Below are 22,984 nucleotides of genomic sequence, written 5' to 3' on the forward strand. Positions count from 1 at the left end.
AAATATAAATGCTGCTGTGTTGCAGAAAGTCGGTGAGGCGCAAGGAAGGAGGGCGGGTACAACCCACAACCCGAACCTACCCGGGCTTTGAGAGAAAACGGAAAGGTGAGGACTTGGGAATGATTATCGCGCGAGGGATGCTCGACTGGCCTTTTGCTTCTGTACGGAGAAGCGAAAGGACCTTCTACAATCTCACTTCATAAACATGCATCATTTGATGCGTCGTCTGGATGAAAGCGGCCTCTGTTGCTTGTGACGCCTTTCGTGGCAAATTATTCATTTGTAAAACAAGTGACGGTCTTGTTTGGGTCATGAATAATACAAAGTGAGTGAAGGTTAGAGTGCGGCGTCCAAACAATGCAGCAGCAAAAGTCCACAAACTATTACCTTGCATCTTCGCAGGGGACCTTTTCTGCCTCATCATTCATCTCTTTAACTTCAATAACATACAGTCTGTTGCGGTGTTGCAACACATGTAGACAGACAATATAACAATATATTGTTTGTCCTAATAATATTACAGCCGCAGTGAGAAGCCCAGAGAGAAGCCTCCTACAGATATCATTGGAAAGCTGAGCTATTTTTAGTGACGCCAAAATTTGGCAGATATGTTGAAATATTATGAAACTATTTTGGGAGTATTGCAGAAAACACCCCAAGCCGAGATTCATTAACGGTGAGTCAGACCAAGCCCGGAATCTCCGTGGCACCCCGTGATCTGGATGACTCCTGGCATGACTTTCAGATGAGTTGCCGCTTCCCTAAACGAATGACTTCCAGGCCCCGCCTCTTTTTCCATACCTGCCCCGGAATTCCTCCCAAGTTGGCCGGCTTTCAAAGCCCCCTTGAAAGATGATGCGTCAGCGGGCACGGTGTCGCCATCACCGCCGCGCGCCAAGCCTCACTTACTTAGCGATTTCGCTCCCACCATCTGTTTCCACTCTGACGCGCAATGACGTCGTAAAACGGGACGAAGGTAAAGCTAAGTGGACGGGGAGACTGATTAGCGGCGGATCTCCTCGAGGCGGCCTTGAGAGCGACTTTCTCGCCTTCTCCTTAATGACGCCTGCGGAGCTGGCGTGCTCTATGATGCTCGCTCATTTTACCTTTGCTGTCACAACAGCGCGGGCAGAATGTAGCACGTCATAAATAATACACAGCCGGACCAACGGCGGGGGTAATTACACGATAATGAATGCACCTGCATTTTGCCAACAATGTCAGGGAGTAGAGGAAGAAAAAAAAAAAAAAAGAAGCTACTGGAAATCCGAGCTGCTCACCCCAGGAGAGCTGTAACAAACAAACAAGACGGGGGAAAAAAGGTGTTTGAATAGATTCAGCTTGACTTGTGTGTGACAACGCCGACCGATTCAGACTAAAAACAATCGATACAAGCACACAACTAGAATTTGATGAATTTGACGATAGATATAGAAAATTCTAGACGAAGCCAATTCCTGTAAGAATTAAGTTGGGGTTTGCTGGATTCTCCCTCTCGATCTCTCCTTGGATTAGCTTCTAATTGTTTTGCCCTTTGTTGCATATTAATGTGCATTAAAAAAATGAGCAACTTGTTTCAAATCAACAGCATCAAATCTGAGACTCACCAAAACAAAAAATCGTATGTGTGGAAGCTAGCTGCCGAGCCAACGACCTTGCCTCGCACAATCCTTCAAAGTAATTGAGGCGGGATGGTAATGACAGTTGAGAAATGCCGCGCCGCGCCGTCGAGGATACATCATCGGCTAAAATTGTCGCCATATTGACCCCCTTGAAAAGAATGAACTCATTCGCAGCGCAGAAGGTAAAACACACACACGCATAGGCAGCTCTTGTGAAAATAGACGTAGCTCGCTTGTTGGCAATTAGCCGCCACACCCGACTTGGTGTTAGCAGCCAGGACAACCCGTCAGTTCCGCCAAGCTTGCTGTCTGCAAGCCAAGTATCCTTCCCGGTGCCGTTTGCACCTTTTTTTTCCGGATGGAGCTAAAATTTGATCCTCTCCACCTCCGGCTGCACAAAACAGACAATACACAATTTTTATAACCGTGTCTGAGGTGTCTGACAGGACGGCGCGGGGAAGGCAGCGGTTTCGGTCGGGCTGCTGTTTGACAAACGTGAAAAATGACGCCGTTCGCTCACATTGAGGCTCAAACGAATAAAAGTGACAATATTCTTGGCTGTTACGGAATCGACAAACATCTTCCCATCACGGGAACAAAGACTGTTTATCTTCATTTACAAATATCCCCGAAAAGCCTCAAGACGACGTTGCCTCGAGCTTTCGGCATCTAAATACTCTCTTGATGATTCACGCGTCTGCATTTTGGAGGCCTCGGCCGTCCAATCGATGGTAGGAAAGCTGCAATTTGCATTTTCAGGAGGGTTGTCAAATTCTCTAAGAAAAATAAAAATCACGTGTTTACTGACAGTCACTACAATCGCCACGTATCCGGCCGACTTTTTATTCTCTTTTCACGCAGTCCAAGAAATCAGCAACAGTGTCAGCGCGGCTCAGTTTGATTTGCGGCCGAGATCCGTGAAACGGAAGGCTGTGCTCAATTAAACCGTTTCCGCTCACACACACACAGACACACAAGTCAATGCAGCGGGTGCCAAAGCTGCGGTCCATTCACCTTCTTCTACTTCGTACAATTAGAGCGACTATGTTCCCTCATCTACCGGCTGATTCTTGTTTCACCGACGTCAAAGACGAAGGGACAAGAGAACGACGCAACTAAAGTCTAGCATGAGCCGACGAGTACTTTGTGTCCTAGACAGCCCATCGTGTACCTTCTTAATATTGATTCAACGGGCTGCCGCAATTTGGAAAGTTTGCGTCCAGCCCATTCCTAAATAAATTAAACTTGAAAGAATGTTGGCGGCTTTGAGTACAATGTGTGCTGTCGAGCGAAGGACAAAGGAAAGCTAAAGAAAAAAAAATCGAATGAGCAATAAAATCTGCACTGGCTCCAAAAAAAACATTTGTAATTCTGTATTTCACCATTGGGGGCGACATAATCAACATTAATTGTAATTATTTATTGTTAAGATTATTATTATTATTATTGTACAGCATTTTGTTTCAACTGCATTTTTTGAGAGTGCTCAATAACTAAAGTTGAGTTCATCTTATTTACGACATTTCCATGCCTGGCTTGTTATTAGCATTTCACAGCAGCTACCCCTGGAGGCTCTTACATTGTGATCTGCTCTTTGTCAACGCGCAGTCTTAATTAGAGATTTTAATTAGAACTCTTGCATTAGTGCGCGTTTTAATGAACAGAACAAACACGGGAGACAACCTTCAACTTATTTCTCACCAAGGCAACATTTGGTAATTTGATCCATATTAAAACAATGGCAGCTAAAATCCGCTCAATATGTTCCACAAAACACCTTACGGGCTCAAAAGCTACACCACACGTTTTGAATATATATGTGGAAAGTTTGCCAGTAAAGGGAAAGTGAATAATCATTAGCTCAGGTGAAACAAAGGTATGGAAATGAATTGTTGGTTTCATGAGATCTTCCATGTGGGGACCAAAAGCGTAACGCTAAGCTAAGACTCACTAAGCACTTGCTCAGTGTGCTGCTGTGTGTTTACAAAGTATTACAAAGAGCTGCATCACCTTTGGCCACGTGCCACGGGCAGCGCTGGGCTCCTGTTGCACTTCCACGGCTGAAGTCAAACATGCGCACACACAACAGCTGAGACGCTAACACCAATGCATATTGAGAGACAAAATGAAACGCTGATGAGCAGCTGAGACTGGAGGGGGGGCTATGCCGCAGATGGTCCAACAAGGTGTGGGAGGCACGTGTGCCCACGTAACACACCATCACATGGACACGTGATGCTTGATGGGGAAAGGTAATTATGCCATGCGTGGACGCAAGTGTGTTACTGTTTATTAAAAATAAATAAATAAAAAGTCTACAAAATACTGTGAGCATTTGGTCGGTCAGAGCGAGCCGTGATCGGCTAGCAAAACATTATTGTAGTGATGAATGCGATAATAGTTAGCATCTCTAGTGAGTGTGATTAAAAAAAAAAAAAACAGGCACATTTTGTATTTGTTGGATGCGGTGATAATGTTCATGTAGAATCCTAACGACGCTTCGTAGTGTGACTGTCACAAGCGTGTACCAATTAGGCGAAGTTGTTCACACTTGGCCTGCGACGAACAATCATATTATTTCTGAGAGCCAAATTATGCATCAGTCTCCCTTTCTTGGCATTTTTTGTTTTGTGTTTTTTTTTTTTGCCGGGCTGAGGCTTCATCTGTATGCAGCCACTTTCTCGGCGTGCCCCCCCCCAAGGAGAGCAGAGGTCCATATAATGGTTATTCCAAGAGATCAACTTTGAATATTTCAAAGGGATGCCCGCGACTCGGAAGAAATTCAGATCAGTACAGATGGATTAATCAATGCGTTGGTATTTCACAAAGAACGTCCGGATGGAAAGTTCAAAGGCGGGAAACTTGTTAGCCGAGCACACGCGGGGGTTACCGCGGCATCTCCGAGTCCTTTCGCTCCCTCGCTTCGGGTATTGACATTTTTTGGGGATAGACACCCTCCCTTCATATTGATCCGTGTAAAATGCGGGGGTTTTAATTGAGGCGAGGACTCGTAATAAAATTCAACTTGGTGACAGTCTCTTGTCTCAGACTAGATTTTCTCGCTGTGCAGAGGTGAAGAAGGCTTCGGGCTAAAAATAAGTCAAGGAACGGGGACTGGCTTCTCAGTATGACTCAGGCTTAATTATGCTAATGGCGTGACTTAAGAGTGTGAGCTACATTTCCCCTGTTGGGCACGCAAGAGAGGATCAATTAGGTGTGTGCTTTCCCTTTTTAGTGGGCGCAGTTTAATGAGACTATTTTTTTCTATTTTTCGCCATTTTTCAAAACGATTCTGGTAAATTGCGTATGGCTTTGTGTTTCTAAGTGGGTGATTTTAGACCGACACTAAAATAACAGCTTTAAATCAAATCACTGAGAATCGGTTTTTGATTTCTTTTTTTCGGAGAGCAGTCTGTGTTTGAATCATGTTTTTTTTTATTTTTAGGTCATTTATGAATGGTGATGAAGAGTGCCAAATAATGCTGAATCTCAAGTAGTAAACCTTTTCCACTCAGGCGGATGACTACAATCCTTTATCATTTTTTAAATAATGCGTAGTGGTGTCATTTCAAAAGATAAGGAAGCTTGAGAACTTCAGTACAAGATTGCTGCTTACCTAAGGCGGCCGGCTTAGATTTAGTACCCCGGACACGTTACGGCGGCGCACAACAAGGCGGACCAGCCTGAATGCTTAATTTGCGGCCAGCGGGATGCTTCATCCGCAGATATAAACAAGCGACGGGCCTATTGCATGCAACGTCACGTGGGGCCCGAGCCTGCGTTGAATCGTTAAGCGCTGCGCCGAGGCTTCCTTGTTAACCCCCGGAGCCGGGTAGCCGCCCATCCATTCAAAAGAGACTCCAGACCTTGAAAATCAACGCATGCATAGCAATTGAAATCATAACTCGGGAGGATGCGGCGTCAAGTTTTTCATTATCTTCCGACTGGCGCAGTCGGGGCAACAAAGCCTTGTGAATTAAAACGGCCCCATATGAAAAGGCCAGATTAACGAGACACTCATTTCACAGAACGACACGCAGCTCGCTACTGCTGATGCCGCCCGAGACGTCCTCATTGGCGACCGGTCGTTTTCTTATCAAAGGAAAGCGGGATTAAAACGCAAATAGCGCGATACAGGTTACATGCTTGGATTTCTAAGTGAGGAAAAGTTTAGTACCTCGATTAAAACAGGTGGCTGGAGCCTTTGAGAGCTGAAGAGGGTACATATTTGGGGCTCGGCCTAATTCATTTATGACCATATGTGCCAATCGACTCGTGTAAATAAATCCCATCTGTGCGCCGGAATAGAAAAGTTAATACTTCAAGCTTGACTGGAAGTTTTAGGGGCTGCTTGTATTACACAGGTTTATCTAAAACGGAAAAGAAAATCCAATTGGGACGTGACGGTAGCATAAGTTAGGAATTTCTAGATTAACGTATTGAAGCTACTTGTGATTCTATGAGCCGATAGCCAAATGCCGTTGCTGTGCAGAAAGGCGACGTTTGGCAAGGTGAAAGACCACGTCGGCCAAATTGGTAAGGGAAGGCCATCGCTTATCGAGGCGCCTCGCTTGTCCATAAAGAGCAAGTCATTCATTACTGTCAGCCTTAAAGTACACAGTCCTCATCACTAATGCGAGGACGCCATCGCCATGCAGCCGATGACACGGGCGCCTGCAAATGAACCGCAACGGCTAACACTCGCTAAACGGCTTTCGAGCAAGCAAGCGACTTGTGACGATTAGCAAAAATCGACTCGTTTACAAAACTGAATTTTGTCATGTTTAAGCAATTCTGTGCTCAAGCTGGCCACCGTTAGATGCATTTTTTTTTTTGCCGTTTGAAAGCTAATGTGACAGTTGCCAATTGTGCTCATGACTGCCGCTACATGTTGCTAATTGTGCTAATTTGCTTGCTGCTACATGTTGCTAATTTGCTTGTCGCTACATTCGTTTATGGTTGTGATATTCAAAAAGCTGTTTGTATATGTGCCCTCTGCATGTACCTAAATCAAAATGGAGAGGGTAGCCTCTTGGGATTAGCATCATTTTGACAGGCATACAAAGTACTTCTTTGGCCTGACATCTCCTTCCCCCCATGTGACTAAAATGAAATAGGCTTGTCAAAAATATATTTCAATCTACACACGTTTTTTTTTTTTTTTTTTTTTGCTGCTGCGCAAGGTCGACGAGGGGAGGACGCAAACACGCTGGGCCTTGAGAAGCCTTTGCTACAATTTTTCAAATTATTAACGATTAGCACGTGCTTCCTGGGGCAGCGCTTGAAATACTGGAAAAAGCGTTTCCGCATGATTGTGCGGTAAAAAGCGTGCTTCATTTATGATGTAAAGCGAAACGGCACGAGGGACTCGCCAGGCTTTCAGTGGACGTGTAATATATTTATCGCTCCTTGTCCCTACACCTTGTTGATGTCTCCTGAGTGGTGGAGAGGACGCCTGTGTGGGAGTGCAGGCCAAAACTGTGACATCTTTCCCGGTGCATTATCTTCACACTCTGTCTCCTCTGGGTGAATGGAGCGCACCAGAGTGGAAGCGCTCGCACCCGTCTGGTCCTTACATGTAACCGGACATTGCTTTTAAGGGCTGGCTGTTAACCGGGTTGACAATGTCTTTTTTTTTTTTGTTTTTACAGCCTTCAGATTGAATATTCCCCAAGCCTCCCGTGGAAGAGTCCGTGTCATTACGGCTGATGGCTCCATTATTTTTTGGAGAGTCTTGGCGGGACTTTTATGTTTTTTTGCGTTTCCCGCCGCATTTTACGGGCCGGCGGTGTCGCTCGCGGTTAGTGCTCGCAAGGACACGTCGGCTCGTGGCGGCCGGGCTCGTCAACGCCGCGTTCCCTTTTATACTGAAAAATCTATCTTCACGGTCAGGCAGACTCGCCATATTACCCAGTGCATAAAATTCATCCAGCTTGGATTCTTGTTGCTCTATAAAAGAAAGCACTGTTAAAATGTCCTTGGCTTCTTTTTTTTTTTCCTCCCAACAACCCACGCAACGTGTCTCACACAGACATCATTGCAAGTTAAGCCACTTCAATTGAGTGTCACTGCTACTAAAATGGCTTAGGAACATAGTACCTGAAACCCAGAGTCCAATAACAAGCCCAAGGGAGTACATTAGAATAGATTTTATCTACAAAGGGATAAAGCGACTCCTGCTGCGACAGTACGCGCTCGGATAAAAAGCACTTAAAGCAAAACGCTGCCGATTTCTACTGAGGTGTAGGCTGGGTGCCGAATGCCAAGTTCTGCTTGACTTCAGTTTAATATCAAACTTCCTATGTTCTGTTTTCCATTCAAATCAAGTGATTTTGGGCCTGGGTTTTTGGCAGTGGTCCAGCGGTTGGCGGCATGAGCCAGCTCCTGACAGCTGGGGCGACCACTGATAGGCCCAAAGACCATCCCTCGCTCTGAGTTTTGGAGCTTTTTCCAAAATAACTGACATGCATGTGAGATGATGGAGGAGATAGGAGAGTGCGCCAAATTGCCTCGACTTCTTGCTCCACTTTCTCTTCTGCACCGCTAAAGGACAAGCCAAGACATTCAGCTGCAGTCTCTTGATGGAAACGCGGCATAAAGGTTGAAAGGCTTACATATTTTGCGAAATATGAAATTCCCAATGATAGATTAGAACTGAAATTTGTTCTGTGACTAAACGTCCTGTGCCACCCAGCATGAGTTGTCGAGTTGTGGTTATGCATATGAATTATGAAATATGAAATAATGAATTGCTTGCGAATTCTTCTTGGCAGCATTCTCTCTTTGGCTGGACCACCGCACAGTAATTGCTCGACTGTCATTTTAATTTATGTGCAAATCTGAGGGCAACGCTCAGACATGGCGCAATAAATCACAAAGGTCATTCAAAAATCACTTATAAAAAAAAAAAAATCCAATAATAAACCATTTCAGCACCACAGTCACTGTCCATTAATAGCTAAAAAATAGCCTTCCATTTTTTTTATTGTGTCGTGAGTACCCCTGGTTGGATATCAGCTATAATTCGGGCCTTTAAATTAAATTTGGATGGCTTTGTGGAATGTGTATCTGATATCCATATCCACTGAAACAGTTCCACATCATAAAAAAAAAAAAAACAATATTTACAGCGACAGTTAATGGCTTCTCCAAAGCAAACGGGATAATTGCACTCTAAAAGCTTCGTTAATCTTTCTTCATAAAAAATACATTTTTGGGTGAGTGTATGTGTATGACGGCATCGTCTGCGGTTTTATGATATGCTCCACAATACCGTTTACCGTTTTCAGCATATTGAACACACTTTCTATTCGTATGTTCCGAAGATTACCTCCAACGGTGTCACGCACGGCGCGTTTCAATAAACGTCACGTCGGCTTCACAGTCGCCTCTTGTTTAATTGCCGAGGGTAAATATTTACTGTCGGTCAATAGCCAGCCGGCGTGGCTGAACGAGGCCTCATTTGATGGCGCCGCGGTTCACTGCGGCCGCGTGATGAGTTTCGGTCAACATTTAACAACACGACGGCCAGTCAATTATTTTGCACTTCGCTAGCTACTGGCCACTTAGCCACCCCTGTGTTTTTTTTTAATGATTGGTTCCATACCGCATTTGAAAATGATGACAATGTTGCACACACGGAAAAAAAAATTGTCTAAACACTGCAATACCTGTGAGAACGCCTGTGCAGTAATTTGGCAGCCAATCTAATGAGCTCATCCCAACTTTTCTAATGAATATCTCGGGATGCTCGTAGGATTCTGGCACAAAGACGATAATGCATAAAAAACGCCAAAATGTTATTTATGCTTTTGATGAGAACAAATAACGAAACAAAATGAATTCATCAAAAGCAGGCTTGCTCGATGATGTGTCTTATCCACTGAGCCAGCAGCAAGTTCAATCCTAACTTTTGCTCATAATAATCACGACAGGTACATACTTTTATGGAGAATGTCAAGTATGTGTTATTATGAATGGCATGTACCGGTTGCCGACTGCCTACATCAACTTCCTGAAAGACGTGAGAGAAGCGGAACAAAACGTAAAGCGCAATAACACCTGAAGGATTTATCCAGCAACGTAAAAGCTGACCTCCACCAAGGCCAAATTGAATTGAAGATTTGTGCAGACGAGCTAGTTTTGTCAGAAATTCATTCATTCACTAGCAAATGATTAAATGTCAAAGAAAGGTTTACAATATTTATCTATATTTATTGGAGCAGCGACTTGTACTTCAAGAAGTGATATCAATGCATACCGAATCCTTAGAGGACTTAATTGGGAGCCCTGCGTAACACCAAATTGTTGTAGGTTACTAACCCAAGATCCTCAATATACGTTTTGTATTTTCCAAGCGCCTTTACAACAGGATGAAGTGTGTTGTTTACCGAGACAAACAGCTGACAACGTCCGCCGCCTAAAATCCCCCACAAGGATGCGGCGGATCGGGACGGGCGGTAATAAGGAGACAATATAAAGCCTTTCCGCTTTCTTCGAGCACTTGATGGGGGAAATAGCGAAAGCCCCGGGCGGATAAAATGAAACGGTTGGCCAGACCGCCACCTAACGCTTTGCTGGGATTACGGCGTAACTCTCGGCGCCGAATCACACCCTTAACACGAAGCAAAATATATTCCCTTTGTCAGCATTTGGAATGCTCCCGCGAGACCATCTGAGGTCACACTTTCTGAATATATTTAAAGGGGGGGAAAACTTAATGTGGTTAATTCACCCAGAGTTAACCCGACTCTACCTGAATTCTCACAAAGACGACCTTTACACGCAATAAAGGTAACGATTTCAAAAAGTGCATCGCGCGAGGTAAGATTTACAAGTAATGATTAATTTGCGCACGGGCGGAGTGATATATGAGCGAGTGCGAAACGGAGATGGGTGCACCGTCAGCATGAAAGCGGCGCAGGTGCGACGAGAGCGAGGGTGCATGGGATGGAAATAGGCCACCTTTGCCAACATAGCGGGGGCAAAGAAAAATGGTCTTCGGTCGCGTGTGTCTTCACAGCGGGAGGATGCCAAGTGTGCTCATTTTTATCTACTAAAATGTAACAAAAGTCAAAGTTATGATAAAACTACTTCTAGTGGAAAAACATTTTGAAAATGTTAGATTTCAGATTGGATTTGAATATAAATACATTTCACACATATCAGTTGCACATTTTTTGAATTAATCTTTCACTTATTAATTTTTAAAAATGTTTTTAATGTTTTTGATGTTTACATTTTTAAAAATGTAACAAAAATCAAAGTTATGATAAGACTACTTCTAGTGGAAAAACATTTTGAAAATGTGCCTGTTAGATTTCAGATTTGATTTGAAAATAAATAAATTTTGATGTTTAAATTTTTAAAAATGTAACAAAAATCAAAGTTATGATAAAACTACTTCTAGTGGAAGAACATTTTGAAAATGTGCCTGTTAGATTTCAGATTTGATTTGAATATAAATAAATTTCACACGTATCAGTGGCCCATTTTTCGAATTAACCTTTCAATTATTATTTTTTTAAAATGTTTTTAATGTTTAAATTTTTAAAAATGTAACAAAAGTCAAAGTTATGATAAAACTACTTCTAGTGGAAAAATATTTTGAAAATGTTAGGTTTCAGATTTGATTTGAATATAAATAAATTTCACACGTATCAGTTGCACATTTTTCGAATTAACCTTTCAATTATTAATTTTTAACAATGACAACTCCATTTTTCATGTCATGGCACCTCCGCTGTACCCGCCAGAGCGGAAGAAAAGTGGAGCACTTTTTGCGCCAGAGCACTTGTTAGCGTGCTAGCGTAGCTTTCGGCTGTGTGAGGCAGACGCAGCCGGGCGCAGCTCCGCTTGGCACGATATCACTCGGTTCCTGACTGGACCTGCGGGCATCTCTGCCATGCGATAAGCGCCCAAGATTATTACCCTCTCTTATGCATTCTATTTGAATTTATTAAACACCGGCGCAACCTTTTCCCATTCACTAGATTAACATTTGTTTTTACACTTAATTCCTGACGCTAATGTGCCTCATTTCTACTTGGTTCGCACCACTTACGATTCATTGTTAATCGTTTTCCGAGTGACAGTCATGCTTTCTAAGTGTCCGTGCATGAAAACATTATTCGAGTCAGGAAAACGTAGAGTTTCTGCTACCTCAGGGTAGGAGAGTCAAGCCTCGGGCTTGTCTGTGAGTTCTACTGCAGGAAGGAGCTCGGGGGCAGTGAGAGGGAAGAAAACGTCAACCTTAGAAAAAGCAAAAGAAAAGACGCCAGGATATGAAATAAATCCGAAAAGGGATGAAGATGGACAACAAAGTAAAGAAGGAAGTTGCGAGAATTGTTGACACGTTGGAAAAGAAGTCTTTTTGTTAGGGACGGCCATCTGTTCTCGGGAGCTTATGTGGGAGCGTTTGGTTGGATCTGGACGGCGTTTGTTGGTTTTGCGCCTAATCCGGCCTTCTTTTTAACCACTCTTTACATTCTCATTGAGATTCTCTTTTCATTTTATTTTTCTAAATCTTCCTACCTCTTCCACATGGTTAACGAGGTACCTAGAGAAAACCCACACAAGCATGCAAGTCCAGATTCCTGACAAATAGTGTCGACTACTCTACACAACCTTGGTCCGATTTTCCCCCTTCTTGACATCCTAGTTCAAATTGAATGAAGTCTTTCAACAAATCACAAAAGATTGTTTTATTCACCACATCCGACCTTGCCAGTATTGTATCTTATTTATTAATATTTTACATTTCAACGTAACCTTCGCATCGATATTCCTCCTCGGAAATTCATGAATTAGTAAGCGGGCCTCCCGGCAACTAAATCACGATACACGCGGTAAAGTGGCTTGAGAAACGGTTGGCTTAATAGATGCGATGCTGATGAATTTAATTATTCAAATACAGTGAAGAGGATGGATGAGATCCAAAGGAAAATGAGACAAAGTGTTTTTGTTTTTTCCCCATTAAAATGCTGAAAAGCGAGCCAGAGCACGGGAAGCCGTTACAGTCAACGTAGCAAACGTTAACGACTCCCAATCTATCTCACTATCGCGTCGGCACGTACTTCTTAGCTTTTCCCCGCTTACAATTAGCTTGATGCTCAAGTCCAGCAAAGAACATATGCTTGGTGAGGAATGTGGCAGAGCCAAAGCGGAAACCATGGCAACACGGCGCTTCGTTTCTCTAATCCCTCGGCCGTGTAGACATATTCGGCGGCTGCGTGACGCATTAAAACCGTCACGAGCTGAAAATTCGGATATTGAAAGGAAACATCTTTCTGAGATTTTGAAGTGGCTCAAGGTGAATTATTTGTTTTCATTTGTATGGACTGGGCCAAATTCATCCAGTTATGCTTTTGGTTCCAAAACATTGTAAGCATAAAATTGTAAGAACGATCTTGGATAAAAAAAAAAATAAAAAAAAATTAATTCAGCCCATTAAAACCATTATTTTATTTCAAAAGCTAATGCCGGGCAGATCTTTAGAGTGTCATGATTAGTATTCCGGAAAATCATCGCAATTTCAAAAGGAAGATGCCCTTGTAGTTTGTTCAAAGTCTAAAACTCCACAATCATTGGCAACACGCGAGGGGGGGGGTCAGTTCATTATGTCTGTGATGAATAATCTGTGAAAAACACTTTGACTAAAGAGAGCGTGAAACGCCTCCGGTGACCTCTGCGACATCACTCTGATCCTTTGTGACGCCGCACGGGAAGAATTAAATATGTCAGCTGCTCTGATTTTTTTTTACAATAGTTCATTTACCGCTCACTGTTTGTTTTTCTGTCAAGCGCTCTCGCTGATTGAAGCCGTGACGATAATGTGAAATCTTTTCAATTCAATGTTTCAATGCCGCTCGGCGCTGAATCAGACATTCAGCTTCAACCTTGAAACGTCACAAAGGCTGCCACCAAATTCATCAGTGCGTAACAACAGACTCGAACTGGAGAGCTCAGATCTCCGCCAAGGCTAAACATGCTGGATTTTGCATCAGCGCCGAATTGAACACCTGCCCGTGTCTGAATATTGTCAATAAGAGCCCAGTCTTTGCTTTTTGGAGGAATTTTAGAGGATTTTTTAAAATTTATTTTGGATGTGATCTGTTTTCTTCAATCAGTTGACAAATTCACTGTTATTGTTAGCCAGTGGCGTTCCTCAGGGATGCGCCTCAGGCACAAATGCATTTTCTCTCAATGTTGCTTTCATTTAGCAAAAAAAACCAAAACATTTTTTTAAAACTTGTACGGATGAAAATCAGCGTGAATCTACACCAGTGCTCTTAAGCAATAAGTTCAAAACAAGCTCCCGTCTTTCATCCTCAAAAACTTGAGTCTCTGCCGCATGCTTGGGTTTTGCGTACCTCCGAGCCAACATGACAGTGCTAAACATCTGCTAACGTGCTGGGAGTGTCGGCCGTCGCATCTGCCGCTCGACCTCTTTACGGGTGACCCTCAAGCTTAACGGGTCGACAACTCTGTCTGATTCGATTGCCCCTCCCACCCCCCCTAGTGCCAGGCCATGCTGCGAGAGGCTGCACCTGAACATGTAGCAAGTGTCACCTCCACATTTTTTTTTCCTTGGATGAAACATACACGTGATCAAACCTTTGGCCAAAGGAAGCGCAACCGGCTACTGACATAATGAAAAAAAAAATGATTTATTGAGCGCACGTTTGCAGGATATTTGACATGCTCGGGTATGTTTAGCCAATAGCCTCGTCATAATGAAACAGCGAGGCGCCAGAAGAGTTGCAGAGGAGGCATCTTATGCCTGAGGCTGTGTTAAATGATGCCCCTCTTTCACAGTCACACGCTCATTTCTCTTGGTGTCGCCGGCATCCCCAGTGGCTGGGGATGAGCACAGCTAATCAAAATATGCCTGACAACAATTACACTCCAAATAAATATCGGGCTCTGTTCTACTCTCATCCACGCTGAGAAAATTATCGTTATCTCATTTTACGTGCGATTTCGGTATTTTGGGTTTTTCCGTGCTTAAAGCGTAAATCGTGTTAAATTGACACTTTTCGGTCAGAGGAAACTGTAAAACCTCCTTGAAGCAAAGAGCCGAGAGCTGAGTATCCCCTCATGCAGAATATTTCTCAATGTGTTGTGGAGTTGTTTTTTTTTACACAATTGTTTCCACTATGTCAGAACATGACTTTTTTTGTGAGCACTGTCCTTGCTGTTCCGAGAATTTTTTTTGGGGGGGGACCAAAAACTTTTCATTTGCTTGAGTCAGTGTCCTTGTGAGCCAGCAGTGTTCCTAAGGGATGCGTGTCAAGCACAGTTGCCTTTTCTCTGAATAAAGAATTTGAATGCTTTGTATTTCAACAAGTGGAACTTTTTTAAAAAATTCTTTTAATCTTGAGTTTTTTGTACTATGGCAAATCTTTCTTCTCCGATTAAAGGAACAAATGAAATTGTCATAAAGAGACGCAATGGTCCATTAGCAAAAAAAAATAAAAAAATCTGTTAAACTTTTACTGTCATGATTAAAAAAACAAACTTATCTAAACCGCCAACTGGATTTATTTGACCTCAAATGACAACAGTCACTATTGTTTGACCTTGATCACTCCCCCCCCTCGTTTTGTTTTGCTACAGCCAACCTCACTGACCTTGGCCCAGCATGAGCGTGAGAGTCCAAGGTCAAAGTTGACGGCTTTTGCCATCGGTTAGGACCACGCTGGGCTTGCAAGGACACTTTTAATAACAAATATACCGTCGCCCCTTTGACCAAGTCTTTGCGCTTTTACCTTCAACTATAATGATCCTGTCACTGTCTATTTAGCGAGACATCCAGTCCAAGCGAATCCAATAAATTACGATTCAGAAGGGAGCTTTTATGAACTTGCCCGTCTTCCAGATTTGGGAGGCGGCAGTGTTTGTAGGGCTTCTCTTAATGTTGCTGCCAATTTTGGGTTGGATCCCCCCCACCTCGCTTTTCTTTTGAACAGCCGCCGCTCTCAAATGTGGCATGCAGAGTCAGATGTCATGCAATTAGACGAAACAAATCTTTTCTCATTTGGCTCCGGTGTACAAAGGCTTTGACTATATTTGCTTTACCATCGGCTCGCTTTTCACTTATTATTAGCTATCCATTCAATTATTGTTGTTGAAATGTCCGTGCTTGCTTTTTTATTATGTTGGCATTTGTTCACTTTTATGGCTGCTTGGAGCCACGGAATATTTATTGTTACTTATCTTCACTGCATGTTATTGTAATTTGCTTTAGTGCTTAACATGAGTTGTCCAAGCAGTCGTGGAGATTTTAGACTCAAATTATATTGCCTAATAGAGCGAGAGAGCGAGAGAGCGAGAGAGAGAGAGAGAGAGAGAGAGAGAGAGAGAGAGAAACACACGAAATTGCTCTTTCATTGTTTAGTTTCTGTATTTTCATTACATTTATGCTTCCTGTGAGGCCGAGTTGCATGGCGAGAACAATTTAAAAAAAAATAAAAGTCTTTAGACCATTTTTAGTTTGTGTTGAATTAAAAGTAAGGGTCAACTGGGCACAGCGCCCCCTGTCTGCTATCAAAAGTCCTTGTCCAAAATAGCCTCCTAATAATCTTTTTAATAGACTGGATGAGATTGCCTTTATCCAAACTAGACTTTATACCTCTTGGCCAACATAAATAAAGCCTTTCCAAAACCCCAAAAGCAGCGGTGATAAATAACAGATTGAAATCTTCTCCAAAGACGAGCAAGATAAGTTGAAAATGCGTGCTTGCTTGCAGTACGACTCAGCCCATCATTGGCGATGGTCTCGCTCGGCGCCGCTCTCACTGAAGTTAAAATACCCTCTAAGATGTGCCCGTGTAAGCACAACGCGAGCGGCCTCGCAGATGCAGAGTTTGCACTTCACTTCATTAGAATGGAAAGAAAGCGGAAAAGCAATATACATCAAGTTGACGCAAACAGACGGTTTTTCTGTTTGCTGCAATTAATCACTCACCGACACCAGCTACAAGTACTGAGCGATCCGTGTTGGACACGCAGCTGATCATAAATTGCCTTTTTGCTTTTCAATTCACAACGCGAGATAAATACTAAACACTATTTTAGCCCCGCCCCCTCCCGTATCCCGATTATTCCATAATCGCTAAATCGTCATGTCATAAGCATGGTGATATTGAAATTTAATTTCCACTACGCGTTATCTTGTAAGGGATACGGTTGACGTTTTCCATGACAAATGCATATCATGAAAAAAAAAACTTTCAGTTCTGTGTGCAAAAGAGGCTCATACATCATCATAATCAGAATTTATCCATCATCACCAAAAAAAACAACAAAACAACTGAGTCGAGGTTGTTCGTTAAATATTCATAAGTTGGAAAACAGCACTCCTCTCTCCTGCACTCTTTTTGTTATGAATATAATATACAAAAAAATATATATATATTTTAAAGCCGGCTGGAAGGAAGCTGGAGGCTAATTAGAGAGCAGCGGGTGACATAAGTTGCACAGTCCTGTGGCTTCTCTTTATGGGATGGGATTGTCTCTCGGCGGGGAGTCCGACACAATGACTTTTGGAAAATTTATTTGCAAATCCATAATACTCCCAAGTCTCTAGGCCAATGGCCTCGTCAGCTCCATTCAACTGTACGGCATTAGCATACGGTGCGCTCGATTTATACGACAACCGAGACTGTGGGTAAATGTAAATCATTAGACGCATGGAATTATTCTTTGGACTGGGAAAGCTTGTCCTCCAGATGTTACCTGTACTGTACAGTACCTTAGCACGATAAGGATTTTGGTGACGTGGCTAGCTAGCTAGCTAGCTAACAGTTAATTATCGTAAAATAGGACTTGTCAAGTTCATTGACCCTGGTAGGAGTTATTTCGACTTTATTTACTTTTAAAAAAAACAAAAACGTTTTCAATTTAGTGAGAGGGAAATCTTTTAGGGGATAGTACCTACATTGATTTGGGATAGACACGATGCAGTTTTACAGCGCCGTAGATTTGGGCTGGTGAGGAAAGCTACAATCAGTTTTTGTGGCTGTTTGCTTGGTGGTGGTGATAACCAAGGGAGAAACTGATGTTCCGCATCTGTTTGTGGCAAAGGTGTGTGTGTGTGTAAAAAGGACACTCTATTACTGCCGAGCCTTATCTTCTTTAAATCAATAAGCCTCCTCACTATTGGCGTGACTGTGGGCTGACTCAGCCTAATTATCCCCTAGACGACCTTTAAATCACACCGGCTGCTACAATTAAATAAGGACTGATTAAAGTGTGACTGCAAATGAACTAGGGATTTTTGAAATGACACCACCAGATGAACCAGGCGCCGAGTGAGACCGTCCAGAAAATATTTGTGGTGAACCACTACACCATTTTTTTTTTTGAGCAGGGTATAGAAGTGGATCTTACGAAGTTGATTGATTTATCTATTTATTTATTCGAACAGCAAACAATACTCGTTATCCAGCCAGCTGACCTGTTTCCGAGAAAACAAAAAAAAGGAAAACTTTTTTTTTCTTATGTAGATGATGCTGCACGGTAACAAGGCTGCATTTCCGCAAGTAAGAGCAAGTCGGTTATTTAGCCCAAAGCATCTCGCGCAGCGCCTTCGCCTGACCTCAAGAGTTGTTAATGCAAAATCTCCACCAGGAGAACTTCTTGTTATTCTGCCAAACAATTTCATTTTCAAACTTTTAAGAGCACACACAGACACACACAAATGCACACGCCATTATGAACGACAATGCCTCTCCTCAGGTCTGTAATTGTTTTTGAGTCATTTGAAGAAAACGCGTTAGGGAAGCTGCCAAAGCAGGAGAACTGTGACGAGCGTGTACAATTAAAGATGATTTAAACAGCTTGTGGTTAGACGCAATGAAAATAATTTGACAACATTAATGATTTCGAAGTCAAAGTGAGCGTTTGTTATCTGTCGTTTACACGTCTGCGGGAAACGTTTGTCATGAAACTTCTCGTTATTTCTCCTTATGACATTTTTTTTTTGTCTTGCTTTTCTTCAAGTCGATAAGGGCGGACAGGTGATTTAGACAATTTTAGATGAACTGAGATTTGCGCCTTGAATAGTCTACATTTAGGAGAGTTGGGATATTTTACAAAGGTCATTTGTCAAACTCATTTTATGCAAATAAGTCAATCTACAGATGATGCTATTTTTAAACGCAATAGTATAGAATAAAAAAAAGCCTGCATTTGTTTTTGCTATTTTTTTCTGAACCGGTTTAATAATAATATATGTGATCATCACAATTGTTGGGGGGGGGGGAGGCAAATGGTATGAGGAGAGTCTTGGTCTATAAAGTAGAAGCTTGCTGAAGAAATGACTCATGTTTAATGAGGTAACATAATCCTTTAAGATCACCTAATCCTTTATTTGTCCCACAGTGGGGGAAATTGCTCTTATGAATAAAACGCCTTCTTTTGACCTTTGCGGGCGAACTCGACACAGCGTCGGAAACAACAGACGCTGATCCGTCTCCTTCATCCATTAAGAGCGTGCCGTTTGAGGTAGCAATATTCAAAAGAAAATCAATGCGTTACCACGGCGACAATCTAGCTGCACTGCCTCTTCATATTGTTTTTTTTTTCCATCCAATTGTGATCCTTTGAGCTTCTCGCCTTCTCTTCCAACATGTTTTTTTTTTTCTTTAATTCCTGGAGGCTCAAAAGTCATTCCCAAAGGTTTTAATTTGAAAAGTGTGGTGGATTGGGGCGTGTTCACTTTAATAGAACAGAGCGATCCCCCAAGTCTTGTTGGTGGCTACTGCCGAGAGGCTTGCACTATATCCTCGGCAGCATCGAGGTTAATTGTGTTCACTTCGGCTTTCGCCAGCAAGCACCCCAAAAAAAGAGACATTAGCAAGTGTGCACGAGTTTCTGCAAAATGAAAGAAAAAAAAAAGCAGGGGTGTACAGAAGGGGGGGATTAATGGGGCAGTGCCCCCCCCCCTGGCATCTAAGCGCATGTGAAACATGAGGAATAGTTAGTGTTAAGTTCAAGTTAATTTTATCATTAAAATAATTGAGTAAAAAAAATGTAATTTGATTTATTTTTTCTAATGATCACCATTGCCTGTCTATGTTGATTAACTGGTCGCTTCATATTTCAACAATGTCAAGTTGTTCAAGTTATGTTTAGTGAAAATATTTACAATATAGAAGAACACTGCCTCCTCCTCCTCTTCCTCATCATGCCCGTTTCAACGATCAGCCCTTTGTCATCGTGCCGAAAGTGGAATACGACTTAAGCATTTGTTCAGCTGTACCAGGGTGACTTCATCATCGATATCCATTACCGGTGATGGAATAGCAAATAAACTGTCCTAGATTGCCTCCATTTTTCCCTCACCTCCTTCACACTTCTGTCCTGACTTATTTCTTGTATAATGTAGAAGTGCATTGCTTGGAAAATTATAATTCGGAGGCATGAAAGAAAGTAACAAATACAGGGAACCACCACTGTCTATTCATCTATTCACATTTATTTCGGTGTAACCTTTATTTTGTGTTCTCTATGTAAATGAATAAGAGGAAAGTAGTCATTGGTATCAAGGAAGTATTGTTGAGGTATTGAAGTATTTTTTTAGTCCATTACATCAGAAAATGACTCTATCGCCACCTACAGGATTTGAGATCATTTTTGGATTTAATTTTTCAATTTAATGTTGTTTCCTTGTCTGTTCAAAACAAACACACACACACACGTCACGCCTCACTAATTATGACAAAAATGGAAAAGTTTCCTGGAAGGATTTTCCAAATAAATTGTGACAAAGCTTATTGATTGGTGTACGCCTTCGCCAGCAGATGTCTGCCCCCCCCTCCCCACCTCCATCCCCCCGCCACTCCCCGGAAACATCAATATTCATTGCAAGTCATGTTTTGACCACACTCCCACCGCATTTGAGCCATCTTATCCTCTCGAGCCATTCTTTCTGAGGATATTCGACTCGTTTGGTGCCGGACGAAAAAGCACACTGTCTGGTTTGCAGCTCGAGGGAAGCAACCAATGGTCGGCTCTAGGAGCAAAAATAATAAGCTATAAAAACATTGCGCAACATACATACATATTATGACCCAGGGCGCGTCATACTGTAATTAGCCCAAGGGTGTACATCAAGCTTGATTGATTATCACCGCATTCTTCTTTTGTAACCTTGACTTGGGATCAGACGTGCACATTTCTTTAACAGGAAACAGGAGAAATGGTTATCGTCGAGTCCAACAGTTTGCCCGTTTGCTATTATTAGACTGTTCCTAAATTATTGTTGAACATGAAGGGCTTCTCACTGGGGTGCACTCAAAATTTCTGCTTTTGTACTCTTGACACTTGGCTCCAACAGCTTGAAGACATACTTGTACATTTGTGGCACTGAAAAGTTACAATCACCTTCTTTACAGTAAAATAATTAGGCCTCTTGGGGTACATGATTACAAATTGTGCCTGAAGGGACGAATATGGTCCCCTTACTCCCGAGTACACTCTAAATTTGTATTTATTTATTTAATTGCATCGACAGCAGTTTTAGCAGTAGCTTGATGCTTTGCACTTCCAACATCTGGCTAACAATGTCAGACCTAGGATTGTTTTCTTGAAGGGGGGTCATGGATATCTCAGGAAGTCTGCAAAACAAACCTCTTTGTCTTTTTTTTTTTTTTAGAAACCCCCAAAATTCTTCAGAAAATGCTGATAAACATTGATTATATATTCCCTAAGGAGGACTGGGGAAACGTGGAAAAAAAAATCCAAAGAAAAATGAAAAGAAAACCCAAAGTCAATTGTCTGGCAGTACTTCAAGTACTATATGTGAAGGTCTATACTGCCCTTGTGGCCCCCCCTTCTAGCTCCGCCAATGGCAGCTGAATTAGTTTATAATTGGACCACCTACTTTGCAATATTTTCAGATCAACTCTTAAAACAAAAATCATCCTACCTTTTGTGGAGGAATCGTTTCTCATTGGCAAGGTACTCTTGAAGGTTTCTCCTTGATGGTTTCTTAAAGCTTGATAGCATACTGTATTGGAAAAGGAACCATAGGTTATCTTGGTGTCCTAACAGTGCAGTTCATACTTTAAATTGGATTTATTAAGGCATTGAATTGTCTGAGTACTGGTTAGTTTGTTGTCCTGACAAAAAAAACATTACATAATTTGCATGTGTGAAACTTGAAAAGTTGCGATCGCCCAAGCAGAAAGCTTCAGCGAAAGAATAGTTAGCACGCATCTTTAGCAGCCCACACAGGAGCAGAAGCTGAGAAACAATAGATGGCCGCGTCGAGACTTCCTGCGGTGTCATAAAAGCCGCCTGAGCAGAACTGAACACTGACAATAAAAAAAAAAAAAATGCAATCGATGGGAGCGCTTCAACGTTTCCTATCCCATTGACAGATTATTTCATGGACCGGAGCAAACAAAACCGGGAGTCGCTCAGCGGGATAGTCGCCCTCGCTGCTCGGCTCTCAGACTCATTGCTTTCAAAGTCAAGGAAGTTTAGTCTTTTTTTTTTTTTTTTTTTTGTCGGGAGCCGAATTAAACCGATAATGTCGCCGTCCGACATCCCGCAGATGCCCGGGAAGAGACGAGCAGATTCAAATCATCCGAGTCATTATGAGACGTAAATGAAAAGAAAGTGCAACCACCTCAAACGAACAAAGTGATTTCACAGATCACTGATGCCCTTTTCTGGAGATGGCAAATTAATGACTGCGCTATTAATTTTTTTTTTTCTTTCCCCCCCTCCCTCAATTTGTCCTGAGCGCAGTAGCACAGAGCGAAAGAGCGTCGCCATCAACAAGGTGAAATCGCTTTCCCGCCTTTGGACGTGAAGTAAAGTGGATGGGGGAATTGATAATGGGATTCGCTTAATTGTAAATGAACAGAACCTCGTTAATAGGATTCTGTTAATTAATCAATAAGGAAATAAATCTGAAATTAACTCCGCTTTACTCCACACCCCACAGCGGCGTCTGTCGAATAATGTCGCCGGATAATTACCAAGCGGCTTTAATTGCTAAGAATTTAATCTGTAGCTCGTCATTAATCAAAATGACCATCACGAAAGCCGATTGGCTTTGTGCTCACGTCTTCACCGGCAGGAAGAACCGAACGAATCGGCGGACGAAAATGACGGAATTGTCAGTCGGTGGGACAAAACCACTGGACAATATAATTATGCTTTTCTATTGAAACCTTTTAATTGAAACACGGACAGATGGGGGGGGGAAATTAGCTTAGATCGGGTTAATACATTTTCTAATAATAACTCCGCAGCATGTTGTTGTTATTGAAGTCATGATGCTGAATTGGCCATTAAATGATGTCATCTGCTCCCCCTTAGGAAATTGCAATGCAATGGAGCTTAGA

At 42.4% G+C, this 22,984-nt stretch overlaps 1 protein-coding gene and 1 long non-coding RNA gene across 8 annotated transcripts in view; one reads left to right on the forward strand and one right to left on the reverse strand.

Annotated features, from left to right (window-relative positions):
- LOC148383915 (uncharacterized) overlaps window positions 1–22,984 on the reverse strand; it is a 151,146-nt gene that overhangs the window by 114,250 nt on the left and 13,912 nt on the right. For all 6 annotated transcript variants that reach the window (XR_015853575.1, XR_015853574.1, XR_015853577.1 and 3 more), the window contains exon 5: window positions 21,556–21,636. This is a non-coding gene — a long non-coding RNA (uncharacterized LOC148383915). The remainder of the gene's footprint in view (window positions 1–21,555; window positions 21,637–22,984) is intronic.
- The window catches only part of LOC148383919 (uncharacterized), a 36,710-nt gene that overhangs the window by 8,808 nt on the left and 4,918 nt on the right, over window positions 1–22,984 (forward strand). The window contains exons 3-4 of one of the 2 annotated variants that reach the window (XR_015853572.1): window positions 26–105; window positions 7,274–7,595. Coding sequence is in view for 1 of the 2 variants with exons in the window: in XM_088358893.1 (XP_088215019.1) it covers window positions 26–105 (80 nt within the window). In the remaining variant the exon portion in view is untranslated. Of the gene's footprint in view, window positions 1–25; window positions 106–7,273; window positions 7,596–22,984 lie in introns of those variants that run through there. The other variant, XM_088358893.1, reaches the window with a different exon arrangement.

This window comes from Syngnathus floridae, chromosome 17, assembly GCF_059516105.1.
Source record: "Syngnathus floridae isolate MCC-2025c chromosome 17, RoL_Sflo_1.0, whole genome shotgun sequence".
Taxonomy (NCBI): domain Eukaryota; kingdom Metazoa; phylum Chordata; class Actinopteri; order Syngnathiformes; family Syngnathidae; genus Syngnathus; species Syngnathus floridae.